Source organism: Ochlerotatus camptorhynchus, unplaced genomic scaffold, assembly GCF_037179485.1.
Source record: "Ochlerotatus camptorhynchus isolate MF236.1 unplaced genomic scaffold, CSIRO-AGI_Acam_v1.1 ptg000291l, whole genome shotgun sequence".
Taxonomy (NCBI): Eukaryota; Metazoa; Arthropoda; class Insecta; order Diptera; family Culicidae; genus Ochlerotatus; species Ochlerotatus camptorhynchus.
Genome location: NW_027040780.1, coordinates 1824311 through 1842737, shown reverse-complemented (window position 1 = coordinate 1842737; position 18427 = coordinate 1824311). Strand labels below are relative to the sequence as shown.

Sequence of the window (18427 nt, the reverse complement as noted above, 5' to 3'; positions counted from 1 at the left end):
GGTTTCGGAAGGACAGCAGGCGCTTCTTGAGGCTTTCTACTTTGTATATTTGGCCGTTGATGGTGCCGGTCGTAATGCACGGCTTGCTGAATTTGCCGCACCCATACTAAATACTTCTTGGCAAATTTGTCGACTTTCTTCTTCCGAAACTTCTCCAGAACATCCAGGCGGGACTTGCCGACGAAAAACTCCAGGTCGGGGATCTGCTTGGCGTCCGTTTTAATGTCCATTACGATGTATTTCGGCTGCACCAACCACTCGTGGTATAGCTTCCTGGCGAGGAATTTGGCCACCGTATTCTGTTGACCGGTTCGGTTGGGCGCCTTCCTTACCTGGAAGACATGAAATCTGGCCCGTTTCACTGTCTGCTGGACAAACCAGAAGGAAGAATTGACCTTCTTGATGGCCACGTCCCAAATCGAAAGGTTCGGATTGCGCTTGAAGCAATCCATCACCTTCCTTGAGTTCACGGGGTCGGTCGTCTTTGCCTTTCTTCCACTGCCAGCTCGCCGCGATCCACCTGTGGGACTGGCCTGGATTTTCTATGATCGCTTCCATTGTTTTTTGTCAAAACACTTCTTGCTTGGAAGCCATCTCGATAACCACTTGACAGATTGTGGCGAGATTTTGCACATGTAAACATTACACTCTAAAATAGTTTTACTCAACATTTCATCAATGTTTACCCATGCAATAAAAAGTTATATGCAAAATAAAGTGTTGCAATTTTTTCGAGTACATTCTTTACCCTTCAATATATATTTTAGGAATCAAGGTCGAGCCCCTAAATCGATGTCCGAAGCTATCTTGAAATCCAATATGGTTTCAGAAAAGTGGAAACACGGTAAAATACCATTCAATAAGGCATCTTTTTTAAGAATCGGGGAGCCGTATGGATACCGAAATTTGATGTCTGACGCGATTTTGAAATGCTTTCGCTTTCTACTCTCTATATACAATTTTCACACTGCCATACTCTAACGGAACTATCAACTCTATATTTTCATCTCCTCATCTTTCGTATAATATGACCACTTTAAGTCTGTTATTTGAAACTAAGCATCTTCAACTATTTAAAATCGTTAACTTCTCGCAGAAGTAATACAAGCACTTCAGTAGGGATATTTTTGGAATCAAGGTCATTTACATTCTTTTGTCTCTTACTTTTTTCATCAACAGAATTTCGTAAAATAGTATTTCAAGCTTTTGTAGGTTTTTATATAAGCTACATCTTTTGTACACAACTCAAATCTGTATCTCTTATGCATGATGAATCAGAGGGATAAGAACCCACCATTGTTTTTCAGTGAATGTAAATTGCATTCAGTGAAAAACAATAACATGTTCTGCCAGCTCTATTTCATCAAGCATAAGAGATTCAGATTATGGTTATTAACAAAAGTTGTAGTTAATATCAAAAGCTACAAAAGCTTCATACATCATTTAACGGTATTCTGTTGATGAAAATGAATGTAAATGAATGCACGAAATGAATGTAAATGATTTTCGATCCCTGGTCAAAGTATTTTTTTTTTTTTAATCCAAGATGGCGGCTTCCAGTTTCAGAAAAAGTGGGAAAAACCGTCAAATACCCTTCAATATTGGGATGAAGTCTAGAGATCGAAAATGAATGTCTTGAAATGCAAGATGGCAGCTTCTAGATACAGGAAAAGTTGGAAATACTGTCAAATATCCACCAATATGGGTATTTTTCGGAATCGGAATTTGTTCTTCCCAGCGTTTGAGTTCCATTTTAACCGTACAGTTTGATATTCCACAGTAAGGTTCTGGGCCAATATATAGAGGCCCAAAATCTATGTCCGACGCAATTTTACAATCTAAGATGGCAGGATCAACAAAACCATTAAATTACAGCCTAAATTAAGCCTTTTTGGTAGGCCTCTCATAATCCCAAAAATTCACCCTACCTTTCCAACGTCGGAGGCCCGGGAGCAAAAGAGGCCTTTGGTGCCCACCCCAACGACTGCTGACTGGTTTAGAACAGCAGCCAGGGGTTTGAACACGCCCCCTTTTGGGACGACACAGAATCTCCCGGGGTCGAACAGTTGTGAGTTTCAATTGGTGATGGGGATAAACGGAATATTTAAGTGTGCGCCCGCGAGAAAGTCTCGGCGAAGCTGGGTATCGACATGTACACCAGGGTACAAGGTGTGCATATGGAAGTAAAAATGCAAATCAGCCGCGCTTCATTTCCTCAATTGGAAGGGGACACTATTTAAAACTGGTCCAATAACAAGTGTTTCTTCTGCAAGATTAAGAAGCAACGAATGAATTATTGTCCTACGCACAAAAGCAAGAAAAGGTACAACAGGACAAAGTAAATAAACAGGAAAGCAGGAAAGGACAACTCGTGCTGCTTCTGAGAGCACTCACCCCCGAGCCGCCTTCAATCGCATGGACTGGTGGAAAACCAACATGAGAAGATATGGTGAAATTTACTTTTAATTAAAGCTATTAAAAATTATGCACTTTTTATGTATGCTATATAATATCTATAAAGAACAAAATGTAGAAGCAATGTTTGTAGAGAAATCACTTACTCAACTGTATGCCTCTTTTCACACCTACTCGATAGCAATCCCGTGGATTCACAAAATCGCCATTTCTAATTCTGAAAAGTGACAAGATTCAATGCAAGTATTTCGGTTAAGGGTCACGTGGGGGCGGTCTGGTTTCTTCACCATTTTATTGCATTTTCTTGTATTTTCAATTGCTCAAAGAATGGCCTGCTTGTTTTTGCCCGTTCAGAAGTTATTGGTATTGGAAGTGGGGTATTTCTCAACCAAAAACTGTAAATAACTTTTCAAATATTAATGATAGCAATTTGCAGTCGTCTAAAAAGATGTGTAATTTTATATTTCTTACATCTTTGTAGAACATGCCAGACATGTAGAAATATTGTTTAAAAAGTTACAGATACAAAACTGATTTTAACGATGTCCCCAAAAAAAAAACCTTTATATCTCAGCAGTTATAAGAGCTAGAAAGTTAGTCTTCAGCAAAGTTGTTGACAGTAATGTTCTCTACAGCTTTGCCGAACAAAATTATTTTGTATCTCATCATATTAAAAGAAATTGCATCTCACTTTAAGGTGGATTAATCTTTAATTTTGTTTTACCATAGGAAGAAGTGTAGTAACCCGAGAAACTTCTCAGGAGATACCTAGTACCTTTAATCAACCATTTCAGCGTAAATAAAAAAGCGCGTGTTTTGATACCCTTGGCACCACTGTGCGGTGCTGTGAAAGATCTGCCACACCGTATCAAATAGTGACCTAATGAAAATTAATAAAGGGTTCATTCCAGCAGATTTGTGGAAAAATTTCCAATCTATTGGCTTATTTAGAATTAAAATCCATCCGCTATTGTAAAAGTTATGAGTGGTCAAAATCTGACCATTTTACGTAACGCAATCGATTTTGGTTTTTTTGAAATTTAACCCCCAATACGTTGCCGAAAGACGTAATCCTACGACAAAAGAAGAAGAAGAAGAAGAAGAAGAAGAATTGAATGTACTATACGAGAGGATGGAGGCCAAGATGAACAAAAGAGGCAACTGGGTCCGATTCCTGGTACAGGCTAGGAAATTTGTGGGTATGATTGAAATTGCTATACAATTTTATATTATTTTTCTCCTTTGTTTGGGGCATAATACTACTGCGACCATTAATTTGATCTATTGTCGTATATACCGTGTCCTTAGTTTAGTGCATGACGTATTACTCCATCACTATTGAGAAATGATGAAGTACTCGGTTTTGATACAGTTGTCATTCTTGCCTTCATCGCAAGGAATCGATTCTAATAGAAAGATCCCGCTATTTCTACCCTTCGGAGTTGGAACACCCTCCAAAGGCGCGCCCCTTTGTCAGTCAAAATTTGATTCCTTAGCAAAAAAATTAAAGAATGACACCGATAGTGACCATGCATCAGAACCCTAGTCTTAACCACTTCAAACTAAGGAACGACGAATAGAAGATTAGGAATGACTTAGATGAAGACTAACTAACTCATTTTTTCTTTGTTTCAAGATCATCCTCAGTCCAGGCAACCCAAGGACTTATCACTATCAACCAGGCATAAAATGTAACAAGCACTAAGATGTGTTCCTTTGATTACTGAAAAATCCTGTTACCCTAGTTTGAAGTAGTCAAGACTAGGAATCGGTGGTACATCTTACGTCCCGTAACGTACATTACAAAAATATTACGTATTACAAAAATGGTAAACGCTTAGAAAGGTCTCAATTAACAACTTAGCAGTTCCACGCCAACTAACGAACTTTAACAAAAAATCGGCCATTTTGGATGCTGTAATTTTGTTCAAAAAGGCGTCTTTGTAATTTTTCAATAAAGTGTGGCACGAAAACTTCACTTCTGATCAAAATGACGACTCAGACAAGTAGGGACGTAAAAAACCAAAGAATAAGACGTTCTGTAGAAAACCATTAGCAACTCCTCGTGGGAGAAGAATTTACATATTTGCATAAATTATGATTGTCATCGCTTGAATGATAGTGCCACACGCTACTAATCAGTCTTTATCTAATCAAATTCTCACTAATCTGCTACGTCGACGTTTAAACGCACACACACACACATACAAAAACCCTTGTCACGCTTCTTATGGAAGGAAAATCATTCCAATTAGGCCCTCTCTTCGCCCACAACGTCTAAATATAGTCATCATAATTGACACAGCAGCGCATTGCAACCGGGAAAATCCGCTCTCCCTAGTCTCGCCCAACTCCACCTCATAGCTATGGAGATTAGGTGTATACATACTGACGCGACGGTTCCCAATAGCCACCCGCCTGTCATCGTGTCTTGTTTACCTTGCAGATTTGATAAAACAGTTGAACCACGTTCAGATCCAGCGGTTCGGCCACCGACGATCTGGACGAAATGGACGAGTTGTTGTCGAAGTAGAGCGACGGAGGCGGTGGCGACGGTGCCCGTGGGGGTGTTGCGGAAAAATCGAAATTTTCCATCCGTCGCAACTTGTGAGTCAGCATCGGGAAAGGTGACTCGCTACCGGCGTTGGTGCTGCTTCTTGTACCAACACCGCCATCACCTGCTCCAGCATTACCACCGAGACCGTAGTTCGCGGCGGTGCGGATGAAGGCCTCATCACCGAAGGGATCCATGAGGCAAGCGATGAGACACTGATGGCAATTTCACGTGGAACTTTCGGGAGTGATTTCGAACGTAATTAAATTTGCATTATATTTTTGCGCTAAACGAATCAAATAAGTCCACTACGCGAAGTGTGAGCTGGCTGATGATGGGTGGAAAGCCGGAGGACCACGCGGGGAGAACATTTCCAGGACTCGTTCGGTTTTTTTTATGTCCTAGTCTAAATGGTCCTTTGTGTGAGTGTGAGCAGACTGCGACGGAAAAAAAGTAAATTGAATTTCCATGATTTTCTCATCAGTAGATTTTGATGGTTCCTATGGCAGTGTCGTCATCGGAGGATCAAGTTGCAGAAAATGACAGATTTTTAATTGAAAGCAGGGTAAACGTGCCAGTTTTTGCACAGAGGCTTCAATAATTGGTTCAATAGGCCATCATAAATATATTTTTGGGGGCGGCGCCAGCGTTGTGGTTAATATTCATAACACAAGTCACGAAGGACCCAAGAGAGTGACTATAATAAAAAAAATGTGTTCATGACTATCACTAGATCACTAAGATCATTTTTTTAGTGCGAATTTCTATGATTGTATCTAAATTTTTTTACCATATTTGACTTTCTTATGATCATCTGAGTTAAAGTGTAGAATATACTTTTACCCTAACACGACACGTTATTTAATTACCGCTCTCCCAATGAGGCTGTAATGTGCTACAGGCTTGTATGAGATCAGCGAGCTTGCAACACGGAGGTGCTCCTAGTTCTGAAAGAAACCCCCTAAGTATTACAAATATCACCGATATGAAAAGTGATTCACCAAGATAGAATGTTCTAAGTAAATGTTCCTTGTGATTATTTAAGTATTACAAATGCTACAAATGCTCCCTGAACAACAATAGTTCCATATTATTAATTTGTCATAAAATAATCAAAATCGTGAATAGGTAATATCCCAACTGGGTCCTAAAAAATGAAGCGTATTAAGAAACATTAGATGTAATATAAGCTTCAACTCAAGAAACCTGAATGTCTTCAAATATGGTTAGATGTTTTTGTAATAGAGAAAAATATTCCAGTTCGTTATAATTGCAAAGAAACCTTTTTAAAAGTCTCCCTTGTTTCTAAGCAAAAATTTCAAACATTCTGTGTCAAGATTAACAGATTAACAATTTGATAAGACTTTCATCGGACAATTTCAAAGTGTCCAATTTGAAAAATTTATAAATGTTTCAAGAAAAGGAGAAGGATTGGTAATTTCCATTTAATTTTACTTGGCTTGTCACTGACAGATACGCGTATTTCGTCTACAATGTGCAGGGTTCTTAAGTATCTTGTACTAATACTCGATTATTCCACTCTAGCTGGTCAAACATATTAAACCACCCAATTTGACAAAAATGCTTGTTTTGCAAGGAAGATTCTCTTTATGAAGAAGTTTTTTTTTTTGAAAATTTGAACTTTGAAATTAAATTTTCTTATTAATTTCTCATCAGAGGACGAAGTGTTGTGAACCGTGTATGCTATAAATAAATAAAATAAAACAATATACACTAAAAGAAAAACACTCATGAAAATTGAAAATATTTTAAGCTAAATTTTGCACCTGAACCCACTCTTTGTTTCTGTATGTTTATTTTAATTAAATTAGAGATAACTTTTCATGATTCCGTACAACTTACAACATAAAACACTGAAATTGAGGAACTATGCGCATCCTAATTTTAGCCAAATCAGCGGATATCATGTCGAATAAATATAGAGCAATAGAAATATCTACTTTCAAACCACTACATCTCGAGAACGGTGCGATTTAGCAAAATTTTACCTTCGTAAATTTTGTGTACTTTCATTATATAAAGTCGAAACAGTAATTGGACCAAGTTTTGGTACCTTTCCCAAAAACTTGTTTTAAGCTTTTTTAAAACATTATAACTTTTTTGTCCATCATTTCCCCATCTTGACCTATAGTGCAATAGATGGCACTTTTTGTCCCCTAAAACATATCAACAATTAAAAAAATACAAAAAATCAGTTTTTGAGAAAACTTGCTTTTAAGATTTTATTTGAAGTTAAAAAAAAATTGGGTAATTTTATTTTAGAGTGAATATTTTTTTCAAATAGTCTCATTCATTATCTGCAATATTGTTCAAGACACCAAACCGATCGGGCAAGTAAAATTTTTCTGAAGTTAAGCTTGATATTTTTCTATATGTCCTATTCAAAAATAAGGCTGGATTCAAAATGGCTATATGAAGATGCAAAATGGCATTGTTGGTCATAAGGAAAGTTTCTGCAAATTTTCAACCAAATCAAAAAATACAAAAATAAACCGATTTCTGAATTCGTAGGGAATTGCCCTAGTACTTCAAAACACGTTTGATCAATGCACATTTGTTACAAACAAATTCAATGTTCCCAAAAGCAAGCAGAAGCAAGTAAACTGCAACGATTCTTTCGCGCGATGTTGCACGATGCAAAAACAGTCAAATTTGAATTTACACCATAACGTTGTGAGCTTTGAGTAAGAAATAAAAAGAATAGAGCATTGTTAAATTCTTATATTAAAAAATAAAATTTGGTAAATTTTATAAATCGACTGACTAACCGAGGAATGAACCATTAAGTCAAGGCTATTTTCACACAGATGGCACTGTTGCATTGGAATTTAGTAAAAAAAAAAGTAAAAATCCCCAGGTAGAAATTTGTGAAAGTGGAAGTGGCTTTTGATGCATCTTCAGGTAAAAAAAAAGTCGACGAAAATCTAAAGAAATCATTCGAGGAATTCGTCACTTTTCTCCTAAAAAATATTGTTACACAAGCTACAATTGAATAAATAAGCATTTTTCTCATACTTTATTAACCGCTTGACTACAGTCTCCAGAGAGCCAGAAAATAAAAATCTGAGAGAGAAAATTCTCTCTCATGAGCTCAATCTATCAACATGCCATGTATTTTAATGACACTCGATTTGTGAGTTCCCTCTCTCAGATTACAAAATATAGTACCTTACACTGCAAAACATTTAGATTAATATCCGAAGTCCCTCTTTTTTTTTATATATATTCTACACAAAATATACATTCTGCCCCGCCTCATTCATAGAAAAAACGGTGAGAAATTCTATAAGGGGCGGGGCAAAGAAAATATTTTTGTGCAGAATATGTAAAAAAGGAGGGACTTCGGATGTTAATCTTAATGAATATGTAGAGGTACTAGAAATGTTTTGCACTGCATATTCTCAGCTTGATCGTCAAACAGTACAGTTCGGTTTTTGCTCACTCTGTCGAGTTGTTCGAAAGTTTTTAGTTTGTTTCAAACGTTAATAGCGGACTTCAAACGTAAATAGCGTCGGTCGCTTCGTGTGATGGGAAGACAGCGCTCCCGGAGCAGGCTCCGAGAGAAAGTGGAGAAGAAGAACAGCGGTTAGGGTAGCTTGAGTGTACCTCTTTCGAATAGGTACGCTACTCTTCCCACCGATGTTGGGAATACCACCTCAGCCACGGTGAAGCGGACCAAGAAGAGGAAGAAAAATCAGAGCCAGTCCGATGGTACGAGTGGACGTGACGATGTTACCGCGACGAACGTCAGCGTCATCGGTGATTTCGGCGACGCAGTCGACAATGAGAATTCTGCCGCATAACATTCTGGGCGTCACAGCTAAGCTTAAGCTCGGCAGGATCGGCACCAAGGTGTGATGCTCCATACGAAAGCGGAGTACGAGGTGGCCGTAAAATATTTAAAGGATTCCAAGGCGGAATTCTTCACTCATGACATCCCAGGTGAGAAGCCCTTCAAAGTATTCATCAGGGGCCTACCAAACTTCGACCCCAAGATGATTGGAGCCGAAATCAAGGACCGGTATAAGCTGGTCCCAACCCAAGTAACATTTCAAGTTTTATCGTGGTTTTAAAGTGTTCTACAAGTTAAAATCATGGTCTTCAGAACCCTCATAAAACTCAAATTGCTACTTGGGAATCGCTGTCTTTCGGATGACGAGGAGAGACGAAAACTTGTAGATGTACCCGGATTTCCTTTTCCTGGAGCACTTCCAGAAAGGGGCGGTGACAATTTTGGACACGCAACTGCAACATCAAGCCACACTGCAGCAACTGCGCTCAAGAACACGCCACTTCTGACTGCCCTGCGGATGGAGCAGTGGCGTTAAAATGCGCCAACTGTGGTGGTGCACATCAAGGTTCCGACAGACAGTGCTCCAAACGCGAGGACTTCAAACCATCTGAAAGCAGGCGTCAAGCAACAATCAACCAGGACGCAAGAAGGACAAAACCCCAGCTTTCAGGACGGAGGATTTCCCGCCTCTTCGTGCTCCCTAGCAAAGGCAAGCAAATTCGCGAGTGCAACCCACCCTCCCTCTCAAGAAGCTTCCGGTGATTCTGCTGGATATTGATCTCGAACCTCCCCCCCCCCCCTGAATTCTGGAGACAACCACCAACGCTGAACAACAACCCCGATCTGTTTTCAGCAGATGAACTGATGGAAATCTTCGTCAACATGGCCGGTGCTCTTCGTAAGTGCCGCAATAAGCCCGAGCAGATCCAAGTCCTCGGTAAGTTTATGGCGTCTAAACTGCTAACTATCATCACCTGGAATGCTTGCTCTGTAAGAGCTAAACAGATTGAGCTTTCCGACTTCCTCCGAAAGCACAGAATCGACGTGGGCGTTCTAACTGAGACCCATCTCCGGCGACAGCTTCTGGTTGCCCGACCACAACATTATTCGGCTTGATCGCACCAGCTCCAGGGGTGGTGGTGTTGCGGTCGTCGTTAAGAAAGGGATAAAATACCACAGTCTGTCCCATATCAGTCGCCGTCTACTGCCCTCGACAGTGTGCCGCCAGCAGTGGACTAGCGGCTAAATTCAAGAAGGATCACCCGTACCGGTTCCCGCTTCGTAGTTGGAGGAGATCTAAACGCTCGCCATGAGGCCTGGTGGAACTACAGGCAGAACCAGAACGGTCGTCTGCTGTTTGAACACTCACAGCATGGGCTGTACTCCGTTTGGTTTTCGGATGAGCCAACATTTATCTCACCGGCGGGCAACTCATTGACCCTAGACCTGTTCCTGACCAATATCGGCTTGTCCAAGCCGGTGGTCTTGAGCGAACACAGCTCCGACCACCAACCGGTGGTGGCTGAACTGAGATACAACGTAGCCCCTGCTCCAAGCCTGCGCAAGGACTACCATCGCGTAAACTGGGCCCAGTTTGGACGCGGGGCAGACAGGCAAATCATCGACAACCCGCCGCTTGACACCGTGGAGGACATCTACCGAGCGTTGAAGGGACTCCACCAAACCATAACCGTGGCTGACGAGGCATGCGTCCGACGAATTCCCGTGAGAGGTAAGTTTATTGCTATTGATTCTCACACCCAACTCTTGATTCGCCTGAGAAATGTCCGTAGACGCCAGTTCCAAAGAACAGGAGATCTAGCGAGGAAACGTGAAATGGCCGATCTGAACAAGGAGATTGCTTCCAGAATGGTCTCACTCCGGAACGAACGTTTTCAGAATCTGGATAACCACTCCAGACCATTCTGGAAAGTTGCCAAGGTCTTAAATAGGCACCCCAAATCCATTCCACCACTCAAAGATGAATATGATGACGATCGGCTCATAATCACCCTTCAGGAGAAAGCAAATGCGATTGGTGAGCATATTGCCAAATCGCACTTGCAATGCATACTCAACCTTGATTCCTCCCCTTCTGCTATCCCTCCGGCTTCCTAACGCAATTTGATAGTATTTGTTTTGGTTTCGAGTGAGTTGCGATAGATTCGAGCAGAAGGTTAAGTTAAGTTTTCTTTATTAAGGAGGCTTTCAGTCTGGAGCTGGTTAGCCTCCGAGCAAAAGGTTAAGTTTAATTCAAATTGCGACGAAAACAGAATAACTTTTCTGTAATCTAGCAGTCATGGTTCGAGCAAAAGGTAAACATCAAAGCCTACCTTGATGCAGGCCTTCCTTCTGGAGAAATCGGTCGGAAACTCTTCTGATCACATACCGTTGTCGGAAGATTTCTGAGAAATGGCGATAATGGTAGCCACATCGACCGACGTGGGAAGAAAACTAAGCTTACGGCTAAGGATAAGCGAAGAATTTGTAGAGAAACAATTAACAAGAAAAGAACAGCATCACAAGTCCGTGCAGATTTGCAGCTTCCGATAACAACAAGGCGCAAATTCGGTCAAGCAACGAAAACTTGGAGTGACGCAAAATACTGGGAAACCCAAATTAACAGAGTGGCATACATTGAATCGGTTCAATTACGCAGAAAAATACATTTCGTGGACGGATGAATGGAAAAATGTACTTTTTTAGGACGAAAAGAAGTTCAACTTTGCTGGACCAGATGATGGACCCTATTCGAGACGAAATTCTAGTACTACACTATGTTTGTTTTGATTCACTATGAAAGTTGGACAGATAAAATTAGGGGTTCGTGGATTTCCTTACGTTTCAAGGAGTGCATCGATTAGCTTGGGACCGAAGAGAGTACTAGAGCTGAGCCAAAAAGTTAAGCACGTTTCTTCGGGACCTTCTGGTCTTAGAGTTACCTCTATTATTATTGGCACGATCTGCGCAAAGAACCGGATGTCAAAATGAGCCGGAACTTTGGTGGTGGAAATCGTAACATCGGATTGAGCCAAACTCAGCCGTTGATGAAGGGTGGTGAGGAGTGTATCCTCCCTCGACAACTGGGGCCTCCCTTAGCTCAGTCGATAAAGGCGCAACTACAAAGAAATACCATGCTGGGTTCGATTCCTGTCTAGGAATTTTTCGAGTTGGACAATTTATCGACTTCCCTGGGTAAAGAGTATGATTGTACTTGCCACACAATTGTATTAATGCAAAAATGGTACAGTTGATACCACTCTCAATTAACAACTGTGAAAGTGCATCTAGATCACTAAGTTGCGCAATAAGCTTATATGCGATAAACAATAAGCTTGAAATACGAAGATGAAAAGACAACTGGAAAAAGGCATGGTTGCCGATTTGCTCATGTACCTCATTTGAGGGAAAACAACCCTCATCAACGGATGAGTTTGGAAAAGGGGATGCTCAATCCGATTCGTACCCTGCGCAAAATTGTTCTTTGCTCGATTTTTATATCCAATATTCACACTACCGTACTATAACGTACAACTATCTACCTTCATCTCGTCATGTATCATATAAAATTTACACTTTAAGTCTGATATTGACGTTAAGCATATCCAACTAAATTAAAAATAATGTTAAATACGACAAACAAAAACAAAATACTTCATTACGATCGGTTTTTGTATGGGGTTGCCCCACTGTGCACTTTACAGTGTTGAAACCAGGGCTTCTAATTGATAACCGTCGATAACGTCAGCGTTAACTTTTACAATGATGACTTGACATGGCAAGCGTTACCGACAGAAGAGAAACTATTAAATTGGTATGACATACGATATTTCTTTATAACAACAATACATCAAGTTCATCTGCTGAGCTACCTGATGCTTAACTCAACCAATTGTTCAAAATCGTGTAAGAAAACTGTCATCAGTTTTTCTCATTGACTTCCGAAAAAGAAAAACGACAGAACAGCTGCTAAAATGAACGCATCAATATTCCGAAGGGCATTATCCAACAACAAACTGGGAACTTCAAAAACTCAAATCGTGAATCCTGGGATTTTTCCAACCCGAGAAAAATGACCCTCTAGGTGGGACTGAAGCAAATTAGAAGTCTGCTAACAATTCTAGAACCAAAACAAACTATACCAAATGATAGAGCAATCATTCCTCTACCTGATTGTGTTAATAGTTTGTGTGTGTTTTGTGGTTTACGTGTTTATTTACAAAAGCAATTTCACCCCCCTCCGGATATATGTTCAAGGCATCCACAAGACACTGGATAAATAGAATCCAAGATACATCATTTTGAAAAATTATAATGATGATGCTCGGAGAGTTAAAAATGTAAAACATTTTGAAATTGAAGCGGTCATTCATACAATCGTTGCATTAATTTTACCAAGCGCTCGCCACAAGGTGAATTATGAAACTCCCAAAATACATTTTTCCTAACGCCTTGGTTCTGTGGAAGAATCTGATTTTAGCCAAACCCATCAAATAGCAAAAGAATTCAACATCAACAGACTCCGTTAGCTAATTTCAATCGTGATTAAACAAAAAGACACGAGTTTCAAAAAGATAACGACCGCTAATTTCCTCTATTGAATGGCTTAATCAAAATGGATTTGAATAATCTCCAGCCCAAACAAAACCATGCTTCTGCAATAACCCTCCGCCTCGAACCAGCTCACACGTCACAAGGCCACCAGCTGATGAGTCCGTGGTAATGATCTCCCGCCTATCAGTGTTCCGATTTCCAAACCATCATCAAAAATGCTTCAAAAATAAACACATGGCACTACTGACGGCACACGAACAACGCATGCACCGGACCGTCACCGAACCGAACTTCTCCACCCACACGACGAACATAAACAAGCACATTCACAATCGCGTTACGGAAACAACGGCTACATGCGTTATCTGCACTTCTATCAATGACGAAAGTTACAGGTACATATTGCAGCTCAATTAACACCACATGTCTGCGGAAGATGTCACTTTGATGTGGTCACCTCAAGTCACGAATTTTGGTGCAAAATCCGACCTTCGATTGGAAATAAACTCGCGATTAAATTCTACGTCTTAAAATTCGCGTTAGAACAATTACGACACTAGAGCGTCCAAAATGTGTGTTTGTTTCGGCACGACTGGCACTGGCTAATGTGGTTGGTTGGGCGTTTTGCTCATTTCCCAACCATGACCATTACACGACCGTAACGGGGGATGGACGCGATGTGGGTAGTCTTGAGTGATTGTTTGTATATACATACATACATACATACATACAGATAGGGCTCGCACTTCAGTTTATCTTTGCATACGTAAGCATTGTTTTGGTTCAATACTTGCAAAGGCAGACACGCGAACCGCTCTGTCAGTAGCATTTATCGGTTGGATCGGTTGTCTGAGCACGGAAAGCTTACATGAATCGTGTTTATTACAAGCTCTTGAAGTGGCAGAGTATTTTTGTTTTTAGGACCACGCACAAAATTTATGATCACGGTTCTGGGTGGTGGATTGCATGGAGATGTTTTACTGCCCAAAATAGACGGTCAGCCAGAATGTTCACTTGAGTTATAGGCGCAAGTTATGTAGGAATTTTCCGGATTATTTGGAAAACGATGCAGTTCACAAAATTAAATAGAAAGTACGGTTCACAGGGAAAAGTGGGATAAGACGTGTTTATGATTCAAATTTGAACCCTGCAGGTTTTCTACGAACTATGAACTTTCCTCGCGTTTCTATTATTCAAATGAATATCTATTATTTTAGACACTAAATAAATTTCTTAACCAATTTTATATTTCAACCGAATAATTTTCTTCATTATTCTCGGGTACGAGGGACTATTTTTAAGGTAGGATGATTTATTGTTATCTATGTAACAGTAACTTATCGTGTGTAATTACATGCAGTGCGTCACAATAAAACTACCAATCCTTATATTTGTCATAACAAGTTCTAAAATTGCTAAATAATGTATAAACTCTAATTGTTGCAATGCCTCATAAGAAGTTATCAGCATCTTTTAGAGTACGGGGCTGTCTGACCAACTATCTAGCAAAATAAACCCTTCAATCAAACTGGATGATTATCTAATAAGCAAACCGAATGACCATCCAACCAACAAACCATCCAATTATTCGACAATTCACAAAACATTCTAGTTCTGCCAATTTCGCTTCATGAGAGTTGCAATAAGCGATTTTATCATTTTCTCTAACCAATTCTTCATTCTTCGCGAACAGCGATCATAAAATCACTGATTGTGACGCTTTAAAGGCAAAGTTGGCAGGTGTTATGTGTATAAGACATCCCATACAACCTCATTGTAGCTAACAAATACAAAATATCAGTATAATTCCGCGGATACACTTAGATGACAAACTATGAGCATGAACATTATTTGTATAATAATTATAAGTGCTTTACAAAAACTATGCAAGTGTGACCATGCTCATGTTCAAAGTTGCGCATAGTTCGTCATAGAAGTGTATCCGTGGCATAACATCTTATGATTCCATAATACCACAACACATTTTTTGACGCAGAACTACGTCTTTAATTTCTATACTGGGGTACACTTTGTGAAAACCGAAAATGGAACATGAAACAAAATTATGAAAGATTTTGAACATTAATAACTCAGCGACCCCTGGATCAATTTCAATAATTTTATCACCAATCGATCAGAAATATGTCTACGCAATGCTGATGGTTTTCAACAAGAAACTATTGAAAAAGTGGTAATGTCAAGCATTATCCAAAGTACAAATAAAAAGTGACATGTCATCATAATCGAGTATCACTTGGTTGCACATCATTCTGCTTTAACCTGAAAAGTTATAAAAGAGCGCTGCTGTCTAGCCTCAACTCATTTTAGCAGGCAGCAGAAGCAGCAAAAGCAGTCGTCTAGCTTGCCGTGGCGGTGTCAAACGTGTTTCCGGTCTGATCTACGCGAAAACACGAGGTGTGCTGAAGGTGTTCTTGGAAAATGTGATCCGTGATGCTGTCACCTATACTGAACACGCTAAGCGTAAGCGGCCATCGATGTCGTCTACGCTTTGAAGCGACAGACGAACTCTGTACAGTTTCGAAGGTTAAATCATCACCAACTTTGGCAACAAAACGGCCCTTTTCTGGGCCAACAAGCTTATTACAGTAAAAAGTTAGAATAGAATTTATCTGCCTGTTGGTCCATATTCAGAACCACATGCCCTCAACGACCACACAAAATGCTCTGAAGAGTTGTAATCTTGTAAACAAAGGGGTGCAAGTGATTTCGATCGATTCTCTTCATCAACTTTCCCTTAAAAAAAAAATACTACACATTTGGTACGCCTACAAATCAAAAACGGAAAGAGTTAAGATAATAGATGATCGATCAATTAAAAGAACTAAATTTTCTTCACAATTGTTCCGTGCCCTAGCGGTCCTACGTCAAGCTCCCGTTCGTGCCCCTAGGCACAGATTCTTCTACTTTTTTACGCCACATGAATGGAAGACTGGGACTAATGAAAATAATGTTGCCGTACTTAACAGCCTTTTCATTTTTGTTTTATAATTTAATTAGCTAAATTTTTAGTTTAAATACAGCATTTAAAAGTGCCACACATTCTTGGTCAGTAGTTCAGCATTTTTTTGTTTTAAAAACCTTTTAAAGTCCGACGGTAAAGTCAAAACGGGTCTGGTTTTAAAAATGAATTTAATCCAGCACTCTATCCTTATATAAAACTGTTCAGTTAGTCAGTCATAAACCTGCTCGGTATTTTTTTTATTGATGCCACGACAAAATACTCCACAAAGGTGTTTAATAATTATAAGAGCAATTATAAAACCATTCGGTTTTAATCGGGAACAAAAAGCATATGTTGCTGCTTTTTGATGTCAATAAAGTATATCACAAAACTCCACAGAACTACCCTTTACAAATTAAATTTAAAATATGGACCCGCCTAGAGACAAAATAAATAGATTGGAGCTTTTAAACGAAGAATCACAAGGAAATGCCAAAGGATAGTCGAATAATAATACTAGCGATAGTAGAAAGAATAATTCTAGCGATGCTGTCGACGGAAAGGAAAAAGAATCCAATTCCAGAACTTCTTAGGAGGCACAGCAGCTCCGATTAAACCGGTCAACGATGACAGAACAGCCGACTGAGAAGAGTGAGTGAATGTGGTTTACGAAGCACTGGAAGCCGTCAAATTAGACGCTTGAAATTGATGGAAATACCCAAAATATCACGTCACGATCTGAATAAACACAGACCAACCTTCTCCAGAAATCGCGTTTCGATGATGATTCGAATAACATGCATCAGTGCCAAACTGGGACTGCGGAAAACTGCCGACTGGTAACTTCAGAAGCTGTCAGTCAGCTGGAAACTGACTGCCTTCCAAACCACAGCAGCGGTTTCATTCGGCGAAAAGGTCAACTGTTCCTAAAAATCCAAGCAAGCGCACATTAACTTCCTTGCATCATTGGGAGAAGGGAAACTTTTTGGGAACGATTGAGCTTCCACCTGTTCCATGTTATGCAGATACGCTTAATGATTAACTTCTTCCAATGGAAGATAATCACCTTTATCGAGGATGCCACGCAACTTGTTGATCCAACGCAGGAGTAGAAGCTCAGTGCAGTGATCGCGCAACAAAACTATCGAAATATAAACAAACTTTGACGTTTAACTTTTTCCAGGCACCATTAATGCCGTCATAAAACTAAACGGAATAGGAACAAGTAAAATGGCCTCAGATAAATACAAGTTATCTTCATTAAAGCCAAACTAAAACATGTTGTATTTGTTAGCGATTTCATGAAAGCAAAATTGCATTTCGAAGCATGTTTCACTTTTGATTTAATCTGTCACCAAAAAATAGTCCAAAAAATGAGAACTGCTTTGAAAATTTTGGTAATTCTTTCACATTATATGAGGAAATTTAAGAAGATTTTTTAAAGCTTCATTTTTGAACAATGAATTTGGCAAGATCTGATGATATTTATGTATCCCTTTTAATCTTGATTCATGCTTTATTTTCAGTGCGGTAAGCAAGCGTCATAGGCAAATGGAACAAGTTGTGATGCCAAATGGCTTTTATTGTAGTTTTAATAAGGATTTCAAATGGTTTTCAATGCTTTCACCGTATAACCTTTTTGCAGCAAATCAATCTTGAAGTGCCTCGAAAATATGTCCTTCAAAACCTTCTTCGGGGTGGGCCAACTAGACAGATTCTAGTCTTAATGAGGTTTTATAGTAGCCTTGTAGTATTTCATAAAACGTAAAATATTACTTGGGAGAACTCATCAAGTAATCAATATAATTGAAACTGTAATACATGTAAATTTATGAAAGCAGTAATCGGAGAAATTATTGTTTATTTAAGGTTATTGCATTTTTGAACACTAATCAAGATTGTGTTAGCTTTCAACTGTTTATGTTTGGAAGCATTTACTAGAAGCTGAATCAGGCTTAACTTTAATTTTCTATATAAAATGAATAATCGGAGTATAGCATTAGCCAACGTTTTCAAGTATGAAAGTGTTTGCTTGAACCAAAACTTGCAGAACTATAACGGTTAACGGGTCTAACTTCTCGAAGAAGGTGTAATAAATACCAAAACGTCAGATGAAGAGCAATATATA

At 39.5% G+C, this 18427-nt stretch overlaps 1 protein-coding gene across 1 annotated transcript in view; it reads right to left on the bottom strand.

The window, feature by feature from the left end:
- The window catches only part of Trpm (transient receptor potential cation channel, subfamily M), a 172756-nt gene extending 158689 nt beyond the window's left edge, over positions 1–14067 (bottom strand). The window contains exons 1-2 of the mRNA XM_065228481.1: positions 13586–14067; positions 4855–5255 (exon numbers count right to left, since the gene is read on the bottom strand). Of these exons, the coding sequence (XP_065084553.1) occupies positions 4855–5166 (312 nt within the window). The 5' untranslated portion in view covers positions 5167–5255; positions 13586–14067. The remainder of the gene's footprint in view (positions 1–4854; positions 5256–13585) is intronic.
- Between the last annotated feature and the right edge of the window lie 4360 nt (positions 14068–18427).